General features: G+C 32.0%; 2 protein-coding genes across 2 annotated transcripts in view; both read left to right on the top strand.

Annotated features, from left to right (window-relative positions):
• The window catches only part of LOC139499383 (uncharacterized), a 72153-nt gene extending 50956 nt beyond the window's left edge, over positions 1-21197 (top strand). The window contains exon 11 of the mRNA XM_071288065.1: positions 14843-21197. Coding sequence (XP_071144166.1) covers positions 14843-17721 — 2879 coding nt within the window. The 3' untranslated portion in view covers positions 17722-21197. The remainder of the gene's footprint in view (positions 1-14842) is intronic.
• LOC139499307 (acyl-CoA-binding domain-containing protein 6-like) lies at positions 18079-18540 on the top strand. The gene has a single exon (XM_071287975.1). The coding sequence runs from the start codon at positions 18079-18081 to the stop codon at positions 18538-18540; it is 462 nt and encodes a 153-aa protein (XP_071144076.1).
• Positions 21198-25204: the final 4007 nt, after the last annotated feature.

Here is a 25204-nt window from a genome sequence, read left to right as displayed (position 1 = left end):
ATCAGCTCATGATGGCGATTGTAAAATGTCTTGAGTGATGACCTTAATTTGATTGATTCATAGCCCTGCCTTAGGAACTTTTGAGAAAGCAGTATTCCTCGTTCAACAAAATCAACGTACTTTTAGCTAGCTCTAGAGTAACGTATCAATTGAGACACAAATACTCCATATGCTGGTGCCGCTGGGATATTGCTACGCAGAAATGGAAAGTTGACAATAGGAAAATTAAAATCATCGTGTTTGTCATAAATGTTGGTATTCAACATACCATCAGTTGTCATTTCGAGAAAAAGGTCTAGATATGAAGCAGATTTATCTGATTCGGTAGTATCTTTGATTTCAAGTTCACTTGGATATATTAAATGTAAGTGAAGAATACATAAATAACAACAGGCTGCTAGCAAATCAATGTATTGGATACCTAAACTACATTAGTGTCTTTATTTTGCCTTTTTTTTACTTTTTTGGAATCGAGCGTCACTGATGAGTCTTTTGTAAACAAAACGCGCGTCTGGCGTATATACTAAATTTAGTCCTGGTATCTATGATGAGTTTACTTACAAATAACTATATATTGCTGGGTCTTCTATGTGCTCCACGAAACCTCTTTCTAAATTATTAACATCTACTTTATCAACAATCAAAGACGGGCTTCAAAATCATTGTCAAACTGCCTATTCTAGAGGTGGCGTGAATCAGATATGGATACTTAAAAATTCCAAAGATCTTTTAGAGTACATACAATCTAACTCTCATTCATCTTGCAATAGTATTTAAACATTTGAATTTTCTACACTTTACCAAAGTATTTCGCATTCCAAACTAAAAGACAAATTGAAAGAGTTGGAGATATAAGTATCTTTTCTTAGGGAGGGATAAATCCTACTTTTTAACAGTCTTTCGGTATTCAAATGAAAACACATTGTGCCCCTCTTCTTTCCGACTTGTTTCTTTATTATGATGAGGCTGAATTCATACAGGAACTTCTTAGGAAGAAAGATAGAAAGTTAGCAATATCCTCAATAATCTTATTACAGTGTTGAATTGGTAACCTTTTAGAATAACTTTATTTAAAGGAGCGATAAGTTAACCAGGATCATTTCTAAATTTCCGGGCACGGTTAACAACATGTCCGTAGAAATGAGGATGTGATATCCCGTTTGAAATAATTTTTCTACAGGTACAACCAAATTTCAAAACTAAATCTTTATATCTATGGAAAAATTATGGAAAGGTTTTAAGTAATTTATGGTAACGATATCCCTGGTTTAATAATTAACCAGTAATACATAGATTACATTAGTTAAAATCAAAAACGTCACAACAGACACAGGCATAGCGAATGAGCTGTAAAATATAAACACCGTAAGATGGTGCCGAAAAACATCAACATCTAAAAATGGAAAATTAACAATATGGAACGAAAAATCGTCGCTTTTGTCGTAAATATTAGTGTAGAGTTTCCCGTTTTGGACCGAAACATTTTTAAAATCTAGGAAAGGACAGTTTTCACCATTTAAATTTGATTTATTTAAAGTAAGTTCCTTTTTGGGTAAATTTTAGCAGTGTAGTGAGAACATTCTTAACTATTTAGCGAAAAAATATCTTTAAGATAACGGTAAGTGTTGTTGAATTTATAAATTAAATGCAATTTCGACCGTTTTTTGTTTACCTTATACAAAACGTATAACCAAAGATATCTACAAGTCAAACATATATATAGACAATACCTGTTTAGTGTCTTTAAATATCAGCTGTATTTGTACGAGGCTAGAAAACAAGGTGTATGCGAGCTTCTAGCGAGCTACTACACCTGTTTCGAGCCGATTACAAATACAGCTGATATTTAAAGACACTAAACAGTTATTGTCTTTATCCTGCAATTAATTCTGTATATTGTTTGTGTTTTGAAAGACATAAAAACTAATATATTTAGCATTTATTTTCGATTTGTAATCCCTTGAGGCCCGCGTAGTAATATCAAAATCACGCATTACGCTGAAGACGGGTTCGCAAAAAAGAATCTCAAATGGTCAACAATAATACATCGCTCAAGATGAATAATTATCTATTTTAACATAACAACTAATTTCAACAGTAAAAACAAATAACAAAACATTGTCAAATTTGAAACAGAAGTGTACGTGTTGTCCTACGCTTCAGACTTGACATTCACTAAACATGCATGCTGAAATAGACATGATTTTGTAAAACAATCATACACATTCAAGTTTTGAAATCGACAATTGTCATCGTCATTGGAATGCAACTGGAATACACATTCTGAGGTCACACAGGTTCAAACAATACTCAGTCCGGCAGTGGGCGGAGCTTTCAAGCGATATCAGGGCTGCGTTCAATATCGTAGCAGCTTTGTAGTGCCACGTAGATTTTGACTATTGAACGTTTAGCTATAGACTAGTTGTTACATAGATATAGCGGCTACGTAGCTGCTACGATATTGAACTCAATCCTGTATAGTATACAGATACAGCATAGCGATATCTGTAGGGCTGTATCTGTATAGTAGGACACCCAATTGCAGGATAAAAGGGTACATATGTCGTGTACAAGTTTTTGTAAAATTTGTACATGTTATAATTTGTACAATGCAAAAATACAAGTTATAACATGTACAAAAGTACCTCATACATGTTTTAACATGTACAAAATATTGCTTAAAATGGTTTTAACCTTTACAATATTTGAAAATGAAAATATGTTTCTATTATCACAAAACATGCCATTAACCTCAATAACATTTTCATCATTTTTTGTTATTGTCCATTCATGTTAGGGTGATACTTTTTTTATAAAGTCAATGACCAGTTAATAGTTTTTATGATTACTTAATACCTTAAAGGTTTTTAAAATACACTGAAGTCAATAAACATTATTCCGTATTCTCACCTGGTATTCAAACAGAAGAAGACATAGAAGCAATATTTGAAGCAAGTTCTGTATCCAATAATACTCATAGTGAAGACCCATTGACCAAGACAGAACATAAAAACCGACACTGAATTGAAACTGACAAAACAATATCAGAGACAGACATTATTACTGAAACAAACACTGAAAATGATGGTCTTGATTTAGCAGACAATAATGAACAAACCATTGAGTTAGAAATAGAAACATTGGTGAGTGAATCAAGTGATGCTAACATAGCTGATGAAGCAAGTTTAAGCATGGCATCTATTTGTAAATCTCCTATTAAGAAGGCGCTTTCGGGTGGTAATATTCGTAAACAAAGTTCAATTACTATTATTCACACAAAAACTTTGACAAGTCATACAATACAAGCTTTTATAACAAATAAACTAGTTTTTAAGTCAGCTTATCAAGTAGCCAATAATACTATGCAACGTTGGCTCTGTAAATATAATGTAAATAGAAGTCCAGTATTTATTTTTATTTTACATGTAAAAACATTAAAAAATAGTTGCTTATTTTGTGTTTAGCTTAAAGCTATAGATAAAGGCAGATGTGGTGCTTAAAGCTATGTTTTTGTTCTATCAACTATCTCTGTATATATTTCGCTATTGATTGTATTGTTATGTATGTTTAAAAACTTAATGAGTCCAAAATATTTTTTGGGACACAGAGGAGTCTGTATCTGAAGTCACATTGTTGACCCAAATCATGACCTATATATTGAGGTCAATAATTGAAATGTTGTGTTATGTTTACACATTTATAATCATGATTATTATACATGTACATGTAATTGTACATAGATGTAAATATAGAAAGAATTTTATATTGATAAAGATATCATATAAGAATAAAAATCCACAAAGTAAGGATATAGATAAAATGTTAAAATCTAAATTCTTGCTGATTTACAAGTTAAAAATACCTTTAAACACAACATACTATGTAATTACCTAACTTACCTTCCTAGTATTAATACAAAATGACAAACAAAAACTGTATCCATGTATGCACTGTAAATACCAACGGGTTACAAACATCTGAAAAAAGAAATAGAATTTTTGAATGGGCTAAGCAACAAAAATGTGATATAGTATTCCTACAAGAAACGCATTTCACTCAAACCTTAGAACCAAAGCTAAAACAAGAATTCATAGGTGAAGTAATCTTTAGTAACGGGTTAAGTAATGCAAGAGGGGTTGCCATATGGATACAAAGCAGATTAAACTTTAAGATTATTGACCTATATAAGGATTCAGAAGGTAGATTCATATTAGTTAATATAGAAATAGATGACAATATATATACATTAGTGAACCTATATGCACCTAATAATTGTAAAATAAGAAACACCGTTTTTTAATCAGTAAAACAATTAATTGAAAATCACAGTATTGGCCAGTTAATAATTTGGGGTGACTTCAACGACATATTATATATAAGAGATACAAAGAAAAAAGTAGGAAATAAAAAATTTGATAAACCAGTTCATAACCTTAAAATGTTAATCAAGAATCTTAAACTAACTGATTTCTGGAGAAGCAAACACATAAATAGAACCCAATTTACCTGGAGAAGGAAAAACTTATCAGAATCTACAAGAATTGATTACTTTTTAGTAAATGATGAAGTTAATAAAAATTGCATTACATGCGACAGAAGACCAATAGTTCTACAACACACTGATCATTACGCTGTTTCATTTAAAATCAACATAAATAGAAACTCAAAAGGGCGAGGTTACTGGAAATTAAATAGCACCATCCTGGATGATCAACAGTATCAAAAAAATATTTCAAAATTGATTGATAAACATAAAACAAAATCAGAAACATCTCTCAACCTAGATATTTCATGGGATAACTTTAAAGTTGAGGTAAGGGATTATACCATCCAATACTGTAAATTAAAGGCAAATATAAAAAAAGATACTATTGAAACCTTAGAAAATACATTAAAAACCCTATCTGAAGAAATTGATTGTGACAATTATATAAATGAGAAAAAAATGTCAACCTAAAAGAAAACATTGAAAAACAATAAGCAAGTTTATATAATGAAAAAATTAAAGGAAATAAAAAAAAAATTTACGCGTAAAATGGCTAGAAGAAGGGGAGACAAACACTTCTTTTTTTCTTGGTCTAGAAAAAACACGGTAAAGTAAAAAAACCATAACTCAACTGTATGATGAAAATAATCAAGTAACATATGACCAAAACAAAATACTAAATCTGGAAGTCAATTATTATACTAAATTATACACTTCAACAAAACCTGATACAGAAAAGGTAAAACAATACTTCGAAAATATCAAAGAAAGTAAAATAATAAATGAATCTGAAAGTAATACATGCGAGGGAAAAAATACTATAAGTGAATGCACAGAGGCTATATTTAAGATGAAATTAAACAAGGCCACAGGGCTGGACGGATTGAACGTTGAGTTTTATAGAAAATTTTGGGAACAGATAAAAGATTTCATAATACCAGTTTTCAACTATTGCTATAAAAAAGGAGAATTAACAAACTCCCAAAAAATTGGAGCCATATCTCTTTTGTTTAAAAAAAATGATCCCTTCTCCCTTGATAACTATAGACCCATTACATTATTAAACTATGATGTTAAATTACTAGCTTATGCCTTAGCGCAACGACTAAAATCAGTACTACCAAAAATTATTCACTCTGATCAAAAAGGTTACATAAAAAACAGATACATAGGTTTTCACATAAGACAAATCCAAGACATTATTGATTATTCTGAAAAATTTAATGTAGATGGTGCAATTTTATTTTTAGACTTTACTAAAGCTTTCGACTCACTTGAGTTGTGCTTTAAGTTTGAATCTTTAAAAAAAATTGGTTTTAAAAAAGAATTCATAAAATGGGTTGAAACTATGTATACAGACATAAAAGGATGTATTTTAAATAATGGATGGGTGTCTGCCCCCTTCAATATATTTCGTGGGATTAGACAAGGATGTCCGTTATCTTCGTTAATTTTTGTCTTGTGTGTTGAAATAATGGCAACTAAATTAAGAGAAAGTAAGGAATTAAAAGGAGTTGAAATAAAATTAGATGGAAAATCTTGCTCACTAAAAATATGTCAACTGGCAGATGATACTCAATTGTTTTAAAAAACACGCAAAGATATAAGTATTGCCCTTAATATCATTGAAACTTTTGGAAGTCTTTCTGGGCTCAAACTGAATAGAAACAAAACAGAAGGCTTATGGCTTGGCAAATTTAAAAAGTCAAAAGATAAATTTGAAAATATAAACTGGAAACAAGACCACATTAAAAGTCTAGGAATATATTTTGGATACGATTATCAAGAATGTCAAAAATTAAACACAGAGAAACAAATAGATAAATGTGAAAAATTGATTCAAGGATGGAACAAACGAAACTTAACATTATTAGGAAAAATTACTGTAGTAAAGTCCTTAGTTTTACCAAACCTAACATACACAGCATCACGTACGATAATAACACATGAAATAAAACAAAAGTTCAAAAATTTAATATATAATTTTAAATGGAGCGGAAAAAAGGATAGAATTAAACGCTCTATATTATGTAAACCATATCTTGATGGAGGATTAAAAATGATTGATTTAGACTCCTATATAACATCCTTGCAAATTAGATGGGTTTCAAAACTAATAAAAAAATGAAAACGATAACTGGAAAATTATTCCAAGATTTTATCTTAATAAATTTGGGAAAGATTTTCTTTTATTCAGAATGAATCTAACAAATGTAAATTTGCTTAATAAAACAGATTATAAATCCTTGCCTGAATTCTATAAACAATTAATTAAAACTTGGTTAGGAGTAAAAGGAGGTCAAACTATCACTCCAAAAAACTTTCTTGAAGTTAGAAAACAAATTATATGGGGAAATAATCTTATCAAAGAAAATGGGAAATGTCTGTTTTTTCAAAATTGGATTAACAGTAATGTTTTGTACATCAATAATATAATAGATGAAAACGGACACATCTCATCAAAAACTGTACTAAAAAAATTAAAGAACAAACAAGATTGGATTAGAGAATTTTCTTTAGTAAAAAATGCTATACCAAAGCACTGGCAAAATATTTTAAAACAAGAAAGCTCTTATAAAACTGTTGTCAATATAAAGAAATCAGCGAACTTAAATATCCTACTAAAACATGAAATTTCACCAGACACGAGCAACAAAGAAATATACACGTCCTTGCAAAGTCAATTTACAAATGATAAACCAACATGAATTTTAATATGGGAAAGAATTCTGCATAAAAAAATGTTTACAAAATTTAAATCAACATTCAACTTTATTTTTACCTACCTAGAAAACAACAAATTTAAAATGTTTAAATGGAAAATAATGCATTATATATTAGCCTGTAATGAATTACTTTATAAATGGAAAATAGTACCGAGTAGTTTGTGCTTCCATTGTAAGCAACATGATGATTATAAACACTTCTTTTTTTCCTGTTCATATAATGTTCAGTATTGGCACAAAGTTGACCAGCTTTTAGCACTATTAAAAGTTGATAAGCATATATTTGGTCTTGAAAGTTTAGTAACTGGCTATAAAATTGAAGATGAAGATTATTTTGATATGAACTATTTATTAACTATAATTTACTTTTCAATTTATAAAGCATATTACATGTCTGACAAGAAAGACAAGGTCATTGATATTTTTAAAATATTCCAAAATGAAATCAAGGACATAATTAACATAAATAAAATTAGAGAAAAAAAAATAAGAGAATCATACTTAAAACTTTAGAATATTTCGAATTTCTATAATTGCGAAGCAAATTCAAGCTGTGACCTAGTTACATTTGTAGTTCATGACTTCACATGAAATGTGTCCGGTCAGGTGATATGCAACAAATGAAATTCGCTATTATACTCTTTTGTCATGTTTATATATAATTTATCATATCTATTATAGCTACACTGAATTAGTATTGTTAGTTTACACAATACAATGCTTGGATACTGCATTCATGTATCGTTAATTATACCACGTGTACTTTCGATCTTTTTTTGATCTTTGGTTTGATCGCAAACAATACTATTTACTGAGAAAAAAAAATATGTTGTTTATATAATGCGTGAAAAAAACAATTGTCTTACCTAATCAGTTAAGACTCCTATTCACAATTACACTGAGTAAACTAACAAAAAATTTCGAAATTCTACTGTCGGCTGAAAAGTCATGCTGTCAGTATCAAGGATCATCATCAATTTCAAGGTTCAGTGAAGCTTCAATAAATAAATCATATACAGTTTGGGTTAAGAAACGTACAGTTTTCCGGTATGAAATTGAAATTGTACTCTGTAGAACTGCTATTATGTATGTAATAAATACAACTAACTTCATAGATATACTTATTGAATATTTTTCCCTAAATATTCAATGACTAATTTAAGGGATACTTAATTGAAGCTGTAGATTGAGTAAATTGTTAACAGCAAAAGTGCAATAAAACTTTGATTAATTAAAAAACAAAATATTCGTGCTGTCAATATTAGTGAAGGTTTATCTGAAATTTCAAATATTGACATCAAGCGTGCACGAAAGAGGGCCGTCTCTTATCAAAAAACTAAAAAAACCTAGAATAACTGTGCTCTTCCAAGGTGATAACGTTATATTCCGTTCATTTATGGGGCCCTGTAGACAGTAGATGAGAGAAACTTGAAGGTGTGGTGATGAAGGTGAATGAATATGGCGGCTATAAAATTGTAACTTAAGTTGGACAAATAAAGAGAAGCTAGGTTCATTTTTTTGCAAATGCAACTTTAAATGTGTCTGAAGTCCCAATGAGTGATATGAGTGTGAGAGTGATAGTGTGTAAGTTATTATTGAGAGGAGGGCAAGTGTTTGTGCATTGTCAGTGTAAGAAAGGCATTTGTAATTATGGTAGGTGTAATTGTAGAAGAATGAAGGTTTTGAGCAACTTAAGGTGTCACATGTGTCTGTCTTTTAGCAACAAGTAAAAAATTTAATGTTTCTAAAATGTATGAAAACGTAGTTTTTTACGCATGTTGTAAATAATGCACCGTCTTTTCCTTTGGATAATTGTTCTTTATTATCTAATAAATTTTCAAATTATTCTAAATAATAGGGATGCTCTGGTAACTTAACAGAAAACCCTGGCCATTTTTGGCACAACTTTTTTTTTATCTTTTTGGTCCTCGATGCTGTTCGACTTCGTGCTTGTTTCGGCTTTCAAACGTCTGTATCTAGGCGCCACTATCAGATCTTGTGTGGACAAAATGCACTTCTGGCGTATTAAAATTTTGAACTTGTTGCCTTTTGTTGGCTGTTGTTCGTGTGTTTCTTTGTCAATTGTGTTCTCCAATTTATTTATATTGTAGTCCTGTGGTGTTGAGTTGTCATTTTAATGTTATATTTCACATGGCTATAAAAGGGGAGGTTTGACATGCCACAAAACCAGGTTCAACCCACCATTTTTTCCTTTAAAAATGTCCTGTACCAAGTCAGGAATATGGCCATTGTTATATTATAGTTCGTTTCTGTGTGTGTTACAATTTAACGTTGCGTCGTTTGTTTTCTCTTATTTTTGAGTGTAAATTGACATTGCGATAAGACGTGTCACGGTACTTGTCTATCCCAAATTCATGTATTTGGTTTTGATGTTATATTTGTTATTCTCATGGGATTTTGTCTGATGCTTGGTCCGTAACTGTGTGTGTTATATTGTAGTGTTGTGTCGTTGTTCTCCTCTTATATTTAATGCGCTTCCCTCAGTTTTAGTTTGTACCCCGATTTTGTTTTTGTCCATGGATTTATGAGTTTGAAAAGCGGTATACTACTGTTGCCTTTCTTTATCAATCATGCATGTATATTCTGCTTTATTATTATTTTTAAAATTTTGTACAGGTTAAAACCATTTTTAAGCTACATTTTGTACATGTTGTAACATGTACGGGGTCATTTTGTACATGTTATAACTTGTATTTTAGCATTGTACAAATTATAACATGTAGAATATTTTTGTACATGTTATAACCTGTACAAAATTGTACACAACATATATATACTTGGGTATACTTAAAATTTTACCTTTTACATCGATTACTGTTTCAAAAAATAAACAATTAGACAAATTAGTAAGTTCCAGAACTATCCAATGCTATTTCCTCTTAGTCATTTCATTATATGTCACATGTTACCTACTACCTTATCTCTACGTTCCACATCGGTGTTACCTATAATCTTATCTGTAAGTTCCTCATCTGACAAACGCACCACCAAACGGTTCATTTGGAATTGGCCATAATCACAGGTCATATTCACTGGGTTGACACTACGAAATTCAATAATTGTCAAATTATTTCCTATAGAAGAATTTTAATCAGCATGACTTTGTAAACTGACAATACGAATACTAAAAATCTAGACTTAAGGATCGAGGCTCGCGGGTAAAAAAAAATCAGTAAATATTTAAACATTTTTTTCATTTCAAATTTTATTCAATTCACTATTATAATAGTTCTTACTTTATGGTATGGTACAAAATCAACACGAAAAATCAATGAGTTTTGGTCCCAGTTGACTTTTTTAAATGTCTTAATCATTGAACAACTCTAAATTATCTTCTTTTGGTAAAAAAAAAAATGCCTTTGTTTTGCATTAAATTTGAAATATCTTTTTTAACTCATCGATGACATATATATTTTTTTTTAAATAAGCTTTACTTAAACAAAACTATTGTAGAATTAAGCGATTTCTGTAATTTAGTTCGTTTTTTATTTCGATATTGCCTTTTTCAGCTATTAGTTCAACAGAAAAAAATTACTATAAAGTTTACAAATAACATTTATTTAACGGTAACAATGTTTCTGCACCAGAGGCGCATTTCGACAATACATGTCTCTTCAGTGATGCTCGTGGCCAAAATATGTAAAATCCAAAGCTTATATAAAAGATGAAGAGCTATAATCAAAAAATTCCAAAAAGTAAAGCCAAATCCGTGAATGGAATCAAAGCTTTGCATGAGGGAGATACATTCCTTAATTTATACTAATTTTTAACATTTTTTAACAGCAAATTTGATAACACAAAAAATCCGTAATTGCATGCCAGTACCGGAGTAATGGCTACTGGGCTGGTGATACCCTCGGGGAAAATGCATGCTTCTTTCAAAGACAAATGTGAGCTTAAATGAACGGTGACCCCATATGTTTATTTTATTTTTCTATTAGTTATGGAATAAAGTTTCTTTATAGAAAAATTAGCAAAACCCCATTTTAGAAAAAAAAATGATTTACACCCATGAGCCCCATAAAATAAGGTATAGGTACAGTTTCTTATTTGTTTTAACGTAAAAATGGCGAATCAAATAATTCACCTTTATTTATAACTTATATAGTACAATGCTGTTGATTAAAACATACTCCATTGCATGCCCTTTTGTTTTCCGAATAATTTATACTACCAATAATTGATAAGTTCCAGGTCTACGGAATCAAACAGAACTATTTTGACAGCAGAGAAAACTGTGCATCTTATAATCAGCTTGACTATATCAGATGATATTAGCAATATAAAAAATTCAGGCTAAAAAAAGGCTTAAACACAATGAGATACTTTAATTCAGTCACTGACCCGCGATAGCGAGGGTGTGTTCTAGTATATTTATATCTTGACAACAGCAACAAACACATCTCTGCGAACTTTGGACATGCTTTGCAGCTATTTATATTTAATATTTGGTCAGTTCAAAGGTTATCAGATCTGTCAGTTGTCGAATTAGTCTGAGAATTCTACAATATCAGAGGAAGATGACATCTGACCTTGAATGTTTAATCAAGGTCAAACACTTGATCTAAGAATTGACAACACAATGAATGGACATATTATTTTGAATGATTTTATAATTACTTACTTGTTTATAGACATGTTCAATGGTTTACAAAGAAAATCTGTTATTGTCTTGCTATAAAGTTTATATTTTGAGGTTTTTTATAAACAGGCAGATGTGGTATGATAGCTAATGAGTCAATTGTCTCTTAAGCACTAGCAAATAAAAACATTGCAGGTCAACTTCAAGCCTTCAATAATTATTAAAACCCATATTGTAAATAACGTGAAATAATATGCACCATAGACTAAATGCACTATCAACAAGGTATTAAATAAAACTGGAAATTAATATATATATATGTATATATATATATATCAATATTATATGTTTATAATGCACAATATGTCTTTACATCAAATTAAAAAATGATTGAACTAACATCATGAAATTAGGCGGTAAAAAGAAATGGAGGTGTTCTAAACTTGTTGTCGATTTCCAGTTTTATTTAATACCTTGTTTACAACAAAATATTTCGAGTTCTCTTTTTTTTTTAAAAGATTTTATAAAAACAAGGAGATCTGGTATGATACCAAATGAGTCAAGTGTCCTGCAATGCACTAGCATGTACACAAATGCAGGTCCCCAGCAAGCATTCTACAACAATTAAAACCAATACCATGTTACTATAATATCTTTAAGGTTTTTGGGTCTGCGGTAAGCCATAACGGGAGGTGATGGAAAAATCTCTTTCAAGGAAGGATCATTTTCAATAAGACGCCAGTGTTTGTGGACAATTGATGAAAGATTTGTCAGGTCAGAATGAAAGCTAACAACAAACGGGATTTTATTTGTCTGGGCCGTCTTTTCTTTGTATTCAAGTAGGTTTGTTCGGTCTTTTTCTTTTGCTTTACCGAAAGCTTCTGAAATATTTTTGTTCTTATAACCTCTTGATTTAAGTTGCTGTCTGAGTTGCCCCAAACGATGGTTTAGTTTTGATTCCGATGAACAAATCCGTTTTAACCTGATGGCTTGGCTGTACGGAATGCTCCGGGATCAGTGTTTCGGGTGGCAACTCTTTGGAGAGAGAAATTGGTGTTTATCAGTTTTTTTGCTGTGAAGGTCGGTTGTCATGACTCCGTTTTCTAAAGTTATGGTGGTGTCGAGAAAAGAAATTTTATCATTTGAAACTTCAGATGTGAACTTTATCGATTGATGAAAGTTGTTACAGAAATCGAAAAATTCTTGCGGACGTTCTGCAGTTTCGTTCCATTTGATGTCGATGTCATCAATATAACGGAGCCAAGACAAGGGTTTGCATCACCTCCCGTTATGGCTTACCGCAGACCCAAAAACCTCAAAGATATTCTAGTAACATCCAAAGTATCTAAACAGGAGATATCAACAATCGGAGGTTATACACCATGCGGAAGGGGCAATTATACGTGCTGCAGAGTCGCCACTATCGAAACCCAATTCGTCAGCAAAGTCACAAAGAAAAAATACAACATTTTCATAACATCAAATTGCAAAACGCAAAATTGCATTTATGTTCTAACGTGTGGAACTTGCAAAATACAATATGTTGGTGAAACAGAAACACCATTTAACATCCGACTAAATAACCATCGGTCATTTTATACAAAAGAAAGGAACTGCCCAATTACAAGACACCTTTTAAGAGCAGGTCATGATTTTGAAAACGTCACATTTCAAATCCTTGAGAAAAATCAAAATTGGGATACACAAGGAAGACAAAAAAAAGAGAGATTTTGGATGCACCAGTTACGAACTCTTGAACCTGATGGACTCAATGAGAGAGACGAAAAAAGATTTAAAAACAAATCAAAACCATAATTATCTTGAAATCATACAAATTAATTTATAGAAGTTCATACAATTAATCGAACATCTATAAATGTGTTAAACTTTTATTCCAAGTTCATGTAGTTGTAGCTACAAACATATTTTATGCAACATCAATCAATATGTTACACTTTTCCTCAACTCTTGTATAGATTTAGCCACAAAAATATTTTTTGTCATGCATCCGATTTCACCTTGAGAGATGCACACGCCTGATGAAGCTAATTTGTTTAGCGAAATATTGCTTATTTCTAACATCTAATAGAACTTTTAAATTTATTAACTAGTGTGTTTAAGTTATATTCTTAGACATTTATATAATTTTAATTCAGTAACTGTATCAGTTTATTTTCACAAACTGATCCACGCTTAAATAGATTGAATGTTGATTGTTGCTATTTTTAGACATTATATATATAAGTACGTCTGAGTCAGTGACAACTCTACAACAGATGTATCCATCGGATCGCCATCAATGATGGTGATACATGGCTGTGTACATAATGTATATGTATATATATATATAAAGTGCCTAGAAAATCAACCTAACGATGTTAGAGTAGATTTGATTCGTAACTTCCTCCCCGGCGCCGGGGCTGGAACCTGTACTGTATTTTCTAACTTCTACGACAACACCGCCTAACTTGCGCAGAGACCTTATCACCTCCTCTAACTCTAGCTTATATATATATATATATCAATATTATATTTTTATAATGCACAATATGTCTTTTAATCATAATAAATATGTTGAATATGAAAAAAGAAAAAAGAAAAAAAGAGAGTTATATCAAATTAAAAAATGTTTGAACTAACATCATGAAATTAGGCGGTAAAAAGAAATGGAGGTGTTCTAAACTTGTTGTCGATTTCCAGTTTTATTTAATACCTTGTTTATAACAAAATATTTCGAGTTCTCTTTATTTTAAATAAGATTTTATAAAAACAAGGAGATCTGGTATGATACCATGATACCATATGATTCAAGTGTCCTCCAATGCACTAGCATGTACACAAATGCAGGTCACCATTCTACAACAATTAAAACCAATACCATTAAGTAAAAGTTCCTGCAATGACAAACTATTTCTGAAATTACATACAACATAGACTAAGTCTACAATATTTTAAATGATAATGCACAATTCATATAAATAGTGGGATTTTTTATAATTTTAATCAGCTACTCATATATTGTTTCAGATCAGATACAAACCCAAATAGAAGACTGGGAAAAGCAAGATAAGATGTTTGTGAATACGCGAGCCAGTGATTATGTCATGGAATGTTTACAAGAAAACAGTTGCTTGACAATAACTGCCCCATCAGGGGTAGGAAAATCGTTTATTGCCAGACACACAGCACTTGTGTTAAAGAAGAGAGGATACAAAATAATACCAGTGGAATTACCAGCCGACATTAAAACTTATTATCAGCCTGGTAAACATACAGTCTTCATTGTAGATGATATTTGTGGAAATTTCACTGTGAACCAACAACAGATTGATAACTGGAAACAATTGTTACCTGTGATTGACAGAGTTATTGCCGACACGTTTTGTAAGATTATAGTATCGTGTAGGTTACAAGTATATAAAGATGATAAGTTTAATGTATTAGTGCCTTTTAAATCCTGTCAATGTAATTTAATATCAGAAACGTTATGTCTTACATCTATAGAGAAAACAAATATTGCAAAAACCTATATTGGCACAAGCATGACAGATATTACTTATTTGTCTTCTAAATGTGATTTTTTCCCACTTCTTTGTTCCTTATATCACGAAAAGAAAGATGTAGATGTCAAAGAATATTTTAAAAATCCTTTTGATGTCTATAAAAGAGAATTAGACAGGTTAAGTGAACATGGTGATGAAGGAAACTATAAAATGTGTAGTCTTGCTTTATGTGTTCTCTTTAATAATCAGCTAAATGAAAAATGGTTCCAAGGTAAAGCGACGGGTGAACAACGACATATCATAAATGACACATGTGATGCTTGTGAGTTCAACAGTATACCAAAGCCAAAACTAAAGAAAGTACTTGACACTCTAGATGGTACATTTATCTGTAAACAGAATGGTATTTATAAAACTGTACATGATAAACTATTTGACTTCCTTGCTCATTACTTTGGTCAGAAAATGATTGAATGTTTAATAGATCATGGTGATAGTGATCTAGTACATGAACGTTTCATTTGGCAGACATCACAAACTGACAAAAACAGTAACATAGACTTCATTATTGAAATACCAGATGATTATTTAGTATCATATCTAGAAAGGTTTATAAGGGACTGGTCAGCAGGAAAGGTGAGAGTTATATTCATGAACAACAACTTGACAGTAGCACCATTTAGACAACAGTTATTACAGCACTTGAAACAACTAGACAAACCACAACAAGTAACATTAGCTAACACAAAGGATACAGTGTTACCAAAGGAGCATCATGGATCAGGTTCTACTCCACTGATACTAACCTGCTATGATGGTTTTATTGATATGGTACAGTGGTTGTTACATAATGATGTGGATGTGGATCAGTGTAGAGATGATGGGGTTACTGGACTGACAATGGCAAGTCAGGAAGGACATACTGATATAGTAAAGTTCCTGTTAGAGAAGAATCCTAATGTTGATGTATGTAACAATGAAAGCTGGTGTCCTCTGAATAAAGCAAGTACTAAAGGGCATACTGATATAGTAAAGTTACTGTTAGAAAAGGATGCCAATGTTGATCTATGTAGCAAGAGTGGCTGGAGTCCTCTGAATACAGCAAGTATTAAAGGGCATACTGAAATAGTAAAGTTACTGTTAGAGAAGGATGCCAATGTTGATCTATGTAGGAAGGATGGCTGGAGTCCTCTGAATACAGCAAGTAATAAAAGGCATACTGAAATAGTAAAATTACTGTTAGAGAAGGATGCCAAAGTTGATCTATGTAACACGGGTGGCTGGAGTCCTCTGAATACAGCAAGTAATGAAGGACATACTGATATAGTAAAGTTACTGTTAGAGAAGGATGTCAATGTTGATCTATGTAACAAGTATGGCTGGAGTCCTCTGAATACAGCAAGCAAGAGAGGAGATACTAACATAGTAAAGTTACTGTTAGAGAAGGATGCCAATGTTGATCTATGTAACAAGGATGGCTGGAGTCCTCTGAATACAGCAAGCAGGAGAGGAGATAATAACATAGTAAAGTTACTGTTAGAGAAGGATGCCAATGTTGATCTATGTAACAAGTATGGCTGGAGTCCTCTGAATACAGCAAGTAATAAAGGGCATACTGAAATAGTAAAGTTGCTGTTAGAGAAGGATGCCAATGTTGATCTAAGTGACAAGGGTGGCTGGAGTCCTCTGAATACAGCAAGTAATAAAGGGCATACTGAAATAGTAAAGTTACTGTTAGAGAAGGATGCCAAAGTTGATCTATGTAACACGGGTGGCTGGAGTCCTCTGAATACAGCAAGTAATGAAGGACATACTGATATAGTAAAGTTACTGTTAGAGAAGGATGTCAATGTTGATCTATGTAGGAAGGATGGCTGGAGTCCTCTGAATACAGCAAGCAAGAGAGGAGATACTAACATAGTAAAGTTACTGTTAGAGAAGGATGCCAATGTTGATCTATGTAACAAGGGTGGCTGGAGTCCTTTGAATACAGCAAGTAATGAAGGACATACTGATATAGTAAAGTTATTGTTAGAGAAGGATGTCAATGTTGATCTATGTAACAAGTATGGCTGGAGTCCTCTGAATACAGCAAGCAAGAGAGGAGATACTAACATAGTAAAGTTACTGTTAGAGAAGGATGCCAATGTTGATCTATGTAACAAGGATGGCTGGAGTCCTCTGAATACAGCAAGCAAGAGAGGAGATAATAACATAGTAAAGTTACTGTTAGAGAAGGATGCCAATGTTGATCTATGTGACAATAATGGCTGGAGTCCTCTGAATACAGCAAGTGATAAAGGACATACTGCAATAGTACAGTTACTGTTAGAGAAGGATGCCAATGTTGATCTATGTAACAATGATTGCTGGAGTCCTCTGAATACAGCAAGTGATAAATGACATACTGCAATAGTACAGTTACTGTTAGAGAAGGATGCCAATGTTGATCTATGTAACAAGGATGGCTGGAGTCCTCTGCATACAGCAAGTAATAAAGGACATACCGATATAGTAAAGTTACTGTTAGAGAGGAATCCTAATATTGATCTATGTAACAATAATGGCTGGACACCACTGATTGATGCATGTAGTAGAAACGACATCAGTATACATTTAGTACAGCTATTACTGAAACATAAACCAGACATCAATGCCCAGACAGATGATGGAGGTAATGCTTTATATTTCAGTGCACTGAACGGATACATAGATATAACACAGTTACTGTTAGAGAATAATGCAGACTGTAATATATGTATGCATAGTAAACAGTCTATAGCAGAGACATATAATAACCATCTCAGATTTACACTAGATCAAGAAAGACAGGCATGGTTTGATTTTCTCTTAGAAAAGGCTTCATCAAATGTGAGAGATTACATCAGTGAGTTGTCAGTAGGTTATGGGTTTGATGTAGTAGTTAGTTCTTCTCCGTTACATATAGCCTGTTTTATGGGTAGGACAGATATAGTCCATTGTCTTCTTAACTACCATGTTAACATCAGCATAACAAAAGAAGATGGAGCAACACCATTATTTTATGCATGTGAAGTAGGACATGAGGATATTGTACGTTTATTGTTAGCTAAAGAAGCAGATACACAGATATGTAGACTAGATGGGAGATCGCCTTTAAACATTGCTACAGATAATGGACATGCATCTGTTGTAAAGATGTTAACAGAACACATAAAGAAGGGGGACACACTCTCTTCTTAACTCTTATTATTCAGTTGGTGTTTCTTTATGACATTTAAAAAGCATGATGTTGGAATGTTGTCTTTTAAATTCTTGTTCTTCATTGTTCTTTAGTCAGTGGTTTGTTATGACATGAACATCATGCTGCAGATGAGAAAAAAAGGTGTCTTTTTTATTTTCTTGTTGATTAGTCTTTAATGTTCTAAAACTAATTCAATTACCTTCTCTCTATTCCTACATGCAAATCATGCTGCAGATGAGAACCAAAAAAAAACGGTCCGGGCCCCCTGTGGGCTTGTGCTATCAGTTGGCGTCTGTCGTCGTCGTCTGTCGTCGTTAACTTTTAAAAAAAATCTTCTCTTAAAATACTGGGCCAAATACCTTCAAACTTAAACTTTATGTTCCTTGTGGTATCTTGTTTATAAATTGTATCCGAAGTATTGATCCATCGACAAACAAGGCCACCATTACTAGAAGTAGAACATAGGGGGGGGGGGGGGGCAAATGCATTTTTGACTTATATCTCAAAAACAAAAGCTTTTAGAGCAATTCCGACATAAGTAATATTGTTCAATTGATCAAGATCTATCAGCCCTTAAATGTTCAGACGAATCGAACAACCCATTGTTGGGTTGCTGCCACTGAATTGGATATTTTAAGGAAATTTTGCAGTTTTTTGTTATAATTCTAAATGTTATTGATGATAAAGATAAACTGTAAACAACAAAATTGTTCAGCAAAGTAAGATCTACAAAACGTTTTTGTATGACCAAAATTGTCAATTGACCCCTTAAGAAGTTATTGCCCCTGAAGGACAATTTTACACAATTTGTTTTTTAACTTAAAACAATCTTCTCGAATGAATCTAGTATACATTTTGTATTTTATTTCCTTGTACGTCAAAAAAATAGACACTATGGCTAGAATGGAGCATATGGCTCAAGTACATTTATTTGCTTTTGAATAAAATATGACAGATACAATGAACATTTAAATGGCATTTTAAGCCACTTATTAATATATATTATATTGAAAAACAAAAATAATCATTGACGAAGGATTTAAGTTATACAATCACAGGTGAGCCTCTTGTATATTGTCTTGTTGATTAGTGTTTGTTTTTGTATGTTCTAAAATACATTCCATTACCTTTTTTCTATTCTGACTTGTAAAGCTGAGTATTTCTGAATTGTATGACCAGGAATAGAAGAAACATTTTAGATTTAAATGCAGTAAAAACATTATGTTGATACCAATAAATAAAACTGTACCACACTTAGTGAACATTGTAATTCTATTATTAATTTGTGTTTTGTTTTATTACTTCATTGTTTTCTAAGGTCATTTATCTGTCTGCGGATGAGTCAGGCTATTTTTTGTCGTATTTAGTATGTTGGCCCTTTAAAATGACAAAAAAAAAATATAAACAAGGTTGATCATTTAGAGCTTAAACACGTCTACCAATATCGTTACTTGTTATTATGTAAAAAAACATATTCCATGACGTCACTAATGTGACGTAACACCCGAAGTCGAACCGAAACGCTCAAAACATCTAAATTCTCGAAGAATTTCACACTTCTTCAGTCATGTTTAACATGTTGTTCCACATTTTAATGATTGTGTGATATACTTTTTATACTGTATATATAAAAATAAAGATTACCATTTTATTTGTAGTGTTATGTTAGTCTGGTATGATCTTTAATTTTAGTTTCTTGTGTATAATTCGGAGTTAAGTATGACGTCCATTACCACTGAACTAATATGCATATTTGTTTAAGGGAGTTTCTCGCTACATTGAAGACCCTTTGGTGGCCTTTGGCTGTTGTCTGCTCTATGGTCTGGTTGTTATGTTTTTGACACATTCCCCATTTCCATTCTCGATGTTATTATGTTGATTCATGTGTTATCTAGTGTAACATTTTAGTGATTGTATGATATAGTTTACATACTGTTTACAAATATAGACTACCATTTTATGTATATTGCTATGTTCTGTTCTGTTCTGGTTTAGAAAAATCCCTCCTTCAAAGGAGCACTGCGCACAATGACGAATACATGTTTATATATATACATATATATATATATATATATGTATATGCCTAAAACGACATACTAGGTACGCCTTGTAAGATGACTGTTGGTTACTATCAAAGACCCTTACTTTTGCTTGACATATTTAATAGACTGTATAGACCACCATTTTGTTGTTATGTAAATTTATTTTTTTCTATTGTGGAACATTTTACTTATTGTAATATATACTTTATTACTGTCTACACATATAGACTTCCATTTTGATTTTTTAGCTATCATGTTGATTTGTGTATGTATTTCTTGAAATATGTTTGCTCACATTGATTTTTGATTTTTGTCATTCTTTATTGTATAGAAAAGTAAAGCACATATAGAAAATACATTTTCAGCATGATAGTTCTACAGTTTTAATGAAACCCTCTTCAAAACATTTAATGTCCAATATCACAGCTTTTACTGTTTTAGATGCACCTAAGCGATGCACACTGTGGATAACAGCTTAAAACCTTGTAAAATTATATCAGAATCAACCTACAAACAGTGTAATGAATGGTTTCATTATTTGTACTGTTTACATTGTATTATAAAAATACATTTTGTTGATGTAATTATAAGCATAATAAAATCATTGTTCAATATTTTATATGTTTTTATATATGTGGTTTATATATTTGTTAAAATGACCATTTTAGTTGTTGTTGTATCAATTTATCTTTGAATCAAAGTCCTATCCACAAAAAATACAGCATACAAACGACCCTTTGGCAGGAAGAAGATCACTATTGGTATTGGGTCAGTGTCAAAGTTTAAGGTTCAGTACCCATTGATATATAGATAAAATGAAAATTTCAGGACAGTATCTTTTGAGTTATGAATAAAGTATTTGTGGTGGATTCAGTGCCTTATAGTGATAAAAAAGTAGTAATAAGTCTTGGGTAAGAGGTCAATTTCACAGTGGTTATCAATAGACTGAAATTATTTGTGACTCTGTTTTTATCGTTTACGGACTAAAACTGGATTAAGGTGATATCAACCATTTCCCTAAATTGGGATAATGGTGCAACAGCACAACATAAGAAACCAAGGGATGTGACATGAGCAAAATATGCAATCGTTACCCGTAAATATCACCTTGAAGTGTTTTTGAATTGATTTATTTGATCAACTGGAAATAGTGTGCTTACCCTACGTTACTGTGGTGAAAGTCAAATCGCATCAACATGTCTTTGTCCTGATTTTCATGTGTACATGCCACTGGACATTCAATACAAATTCCTCACCATCTTCAATTTATACACTTACCATGGCTTGTCCATTTCAAAATCAATGAGCATAACTTAAACAAGATTTTTCAAACTTGACACTACTGACATTGTGTTAGCTTTGGAAGACATTGATATTAACTGCAACACTGTGATTCAGAGAAATATATTTACTCCATATGTACACTTTTCCTAAGAGTGTACAGATGTGTCAAAGATCGCACAAAATTTAAAATTTTCTGTTAATTTAAATTATTAAATGTAACCAATTTACTGGTAAACGTTGTATGTAAGTCCTCAAAAATCTAAATTTACATATTACCTCTAGATATGTTATCTATGAGATTGGTGAACTGTTTGAACTATTTATACAGGTTAGATTTTGTCATAAGTTCTGAAAATCTCGTTACAGTTGCATTTGCTTTTCAAAAGCCCATGCTTCAGATACATTATCCTGGTTGTCCTAATAAATATCAGTACACTTTTATGACGTCAATAGGAATTATCTCCCTTATTTATTACGTCAAATGGAATTATCTCCCTTATACCATTGACCTAATAAAGAAATCAATAAAAAAAAGTTGCTTTATAATTCTAATATGAGGCAGGCATTACCTGTAAATGGGGACGAAGTCTGTATGAATTATTTTTGTAACTTAAATATTTGTTTTAAAAAAAAGGAACGGAAATACCGTAACGTTTCCGATTTTGGTTCTGTTGTTAGGGATTTAGTTGTGACGTTATTTAAATTATGACGTCATATGCAATGTAAACAAAGAAACGCTATCATCAGGTAACGTTTTTTCATATCAAGGAATTATTAAAAATGAAATTGGTATTGCGCGTTCCTTCCTATTTTATACTAGACTGATAAATATATATTTTACTCAAAGTTTCATACAAACGAGACCGGAAAAAGGAAGTACATTGTACATTTCTGCGCAGGCCCGGGATTTCAGAACACGACAAAAAAAATTGGAACGATTTTGAGTTCATTAGTACAATGAAAAATTCTGGAAATTTTCCCGTATTTTTTTTTATTGAATTTTCTACTGTTATTGGGGACTCCGTCCCCATAATATTTCAAATTCTCACAGTTTTAGGTTAAATATCTAAAATATATTTGGTTGATATTGTACTAAATTGAATTTGAATGTAATGATATGTAAAATACAATGATATAACAAAATCAGAATAAATTCATAGCACAGTTTTCAATTGTCCTAATACGGAATTTATCCGGTCAATAGCATTCAAATGGGGTTTGGCTTCGCCTCACCCGATATGTATTTTATTGACCCGATAAATTCTCGTATTATAAAAATTGCACACTGTGTATTTATAAATATAACCGAAATGACAAATGTAAACAATTCAAACGGCAAAACTAAAAGCAAAATGCATGTACAAAAATGAGCAAAAAATAAATATGTAACACACCAACAAACGACAACTGCTGAATTACTAGCTCCTGATTGAAGACAGAGTAAAAACACAAAAATACCGAACTCCGAGGAAAATTCAAAAGGAAAATCCAAAATCAAAAGGCAAAATCAAAAGTCCAAACACATCAAACGAATGGATAACAACTGTCATATTCCTGACTTGGTACAGGCATTTTCTAATGTAGAAAATGGTGGATTGAACCTGGTTTTATAGCTAGCTAAACCTCTCACTTGTATGACAGTCGCATCAAATTCCATTACATTGTCAACGATGTATGAACAAAACAAACATACTCAAAGAGTAAAAATGTCAAAAATAGGGGTACAGCAGTCATTATTGTGTTATCATCTTAATATCACTATAAAAACAACAAATGTAACGAAGAATCACAAAAGGGCATACATCAAAATTAACATACTCATTTTGCTTTTCTTGTACCACTTAATTTATGTATATAAAGTCTACCCGTCAAGGAAAGAAGGTTTTCATTGCTGGTGTAAAAATGCGCGTTTGAAATTCGTACAGGTAGACATAAAAATAATTTTGTCGTTAAAAGTATGAACAAAACAAACATACTTGCATCACTATAAAAACAACAAATGTAACGAAGAATCACAAAAAGGCATACATCAAATTTAACATACTCATTTTGCTTTTCTTGTACCACTTAATTTATGTATATAAAGTCTACCCGTAAAGGAAAGAAGGTTTTCATTGCTGGTGTAAAAATGCGCGTTTGAAATTCGTACAGGTAGACATAAAAATAATTTTGTCGTTAAAACTTTGAACAAAACAAACATACTTGCATCACTATAAAAACAACAAATGTAACGAAGAAGCACAAAAAGGCATACATCAAATTTATAAATTGTAAAATATCATATATAAGTCTCCAGTTCTCCCCAATAAATCTACCCGGGATAAAGCCTGTTTGATCAGAATCAAAAATTCTATTTAGAACTGACTTTATCCTTTCAGCAATACAACTAGAAGCTAGTTTGTATGTTGAATTCAAAAGTGCAATTGGACGCCAATTGTGTAAGAACTGTTTTGATTTGCCTTCTTTAGGAATACATGTGATAACTCCCTGGCTCTGTGTGACAGACATTTCCCTTATCTGAAATGGGGTTAATGAGGTCTAGCTTGTCATGCTTGACATGGTGTTATTGTAGTCTAGCTTGTCATGTTTGTCATGGGGTTATTGTGGTCTAGCGTGTCCTGTTTGACATGGAGTTATTGTGGTCTAGCATGTCATGTTTGACATGGGGTTATTGTGGCAAAGCTTGTCATGTTTGACATGGCGTTTGTGTGGTCTAGCGTGTCATGTTTGTCAAGGAGTTCTATTGGTCTATTGTGGTCTAGCGAGTCATTTTTGTCTTGGATTTATGCGGTCTAGCGTGTCATGTTTGTCATAGAGTAATAGTGGACTAGCATGTCATGTTTGTCATGGAGTTATTGTGGTCGATCGTGTTATGTTTTTCATGGAGTTACTGTGGTCTAGCGTGTCGTGTTTGTCATGGAGTTATTGTAGTCTAGTGTGCCATGTTTGTCACGGAGTTGTTGTGATCTAACGGGTCATGTTTGTCATGGAGTAATAGTGGACTAGCATGTCATGTTTGTCATGGAGTTATTGTGGTCGATCGTGTTATGTTTTTCATGGAGTTACTGTGGTCTAGCGTGTCGTGTTTGTCATGGAGTTATTGTAGTCTAGTGTGCCATGTTTGTTTCGGAGTTGTTGTGATCTAACGGGTCATGTTTGTCATGGAGTTATAGTGGACTAGCATGTCATGTTTGTCATGGAGTTATTGTGGTCGATCGTGTTATGTTGTTCATGGGTTATTAGGTTGACTGGTTATCTCAGCTAAGTGCTCAGTTTGCAGTGTAGAAAATTGACCGCTTGTTTTTCGTTGGCCATGATTTAGTCTGATTGCGTTTTG

This window comes from Mytilus edulis, chromosome 12, assembly GCF_963676685.1.
Source record: "Mytilus edulis chromosome 12, xbMytEdul2.2, whole genome shotgun sequence".
Taxonomy (NCBI): domain Eukaryota; kingdom Metazoa; phylum Mollusca; class Bivalvia; order Mytilida; family Mytilidae; genus Mytilus; species Mytilus edulis.
This window is presented reverse-complemented; position numbering and strand designations above follow the sequence as displayed.

Excerpts from the sequence above, each read along its gene's own strand:
- LOC139499307 (XM_071287975.1), top strand. The coding sequence starts at position 18,079 with ATGCATAGTAAACAGTCTATAGCAGAGACATATAATAACCATCTCAGA.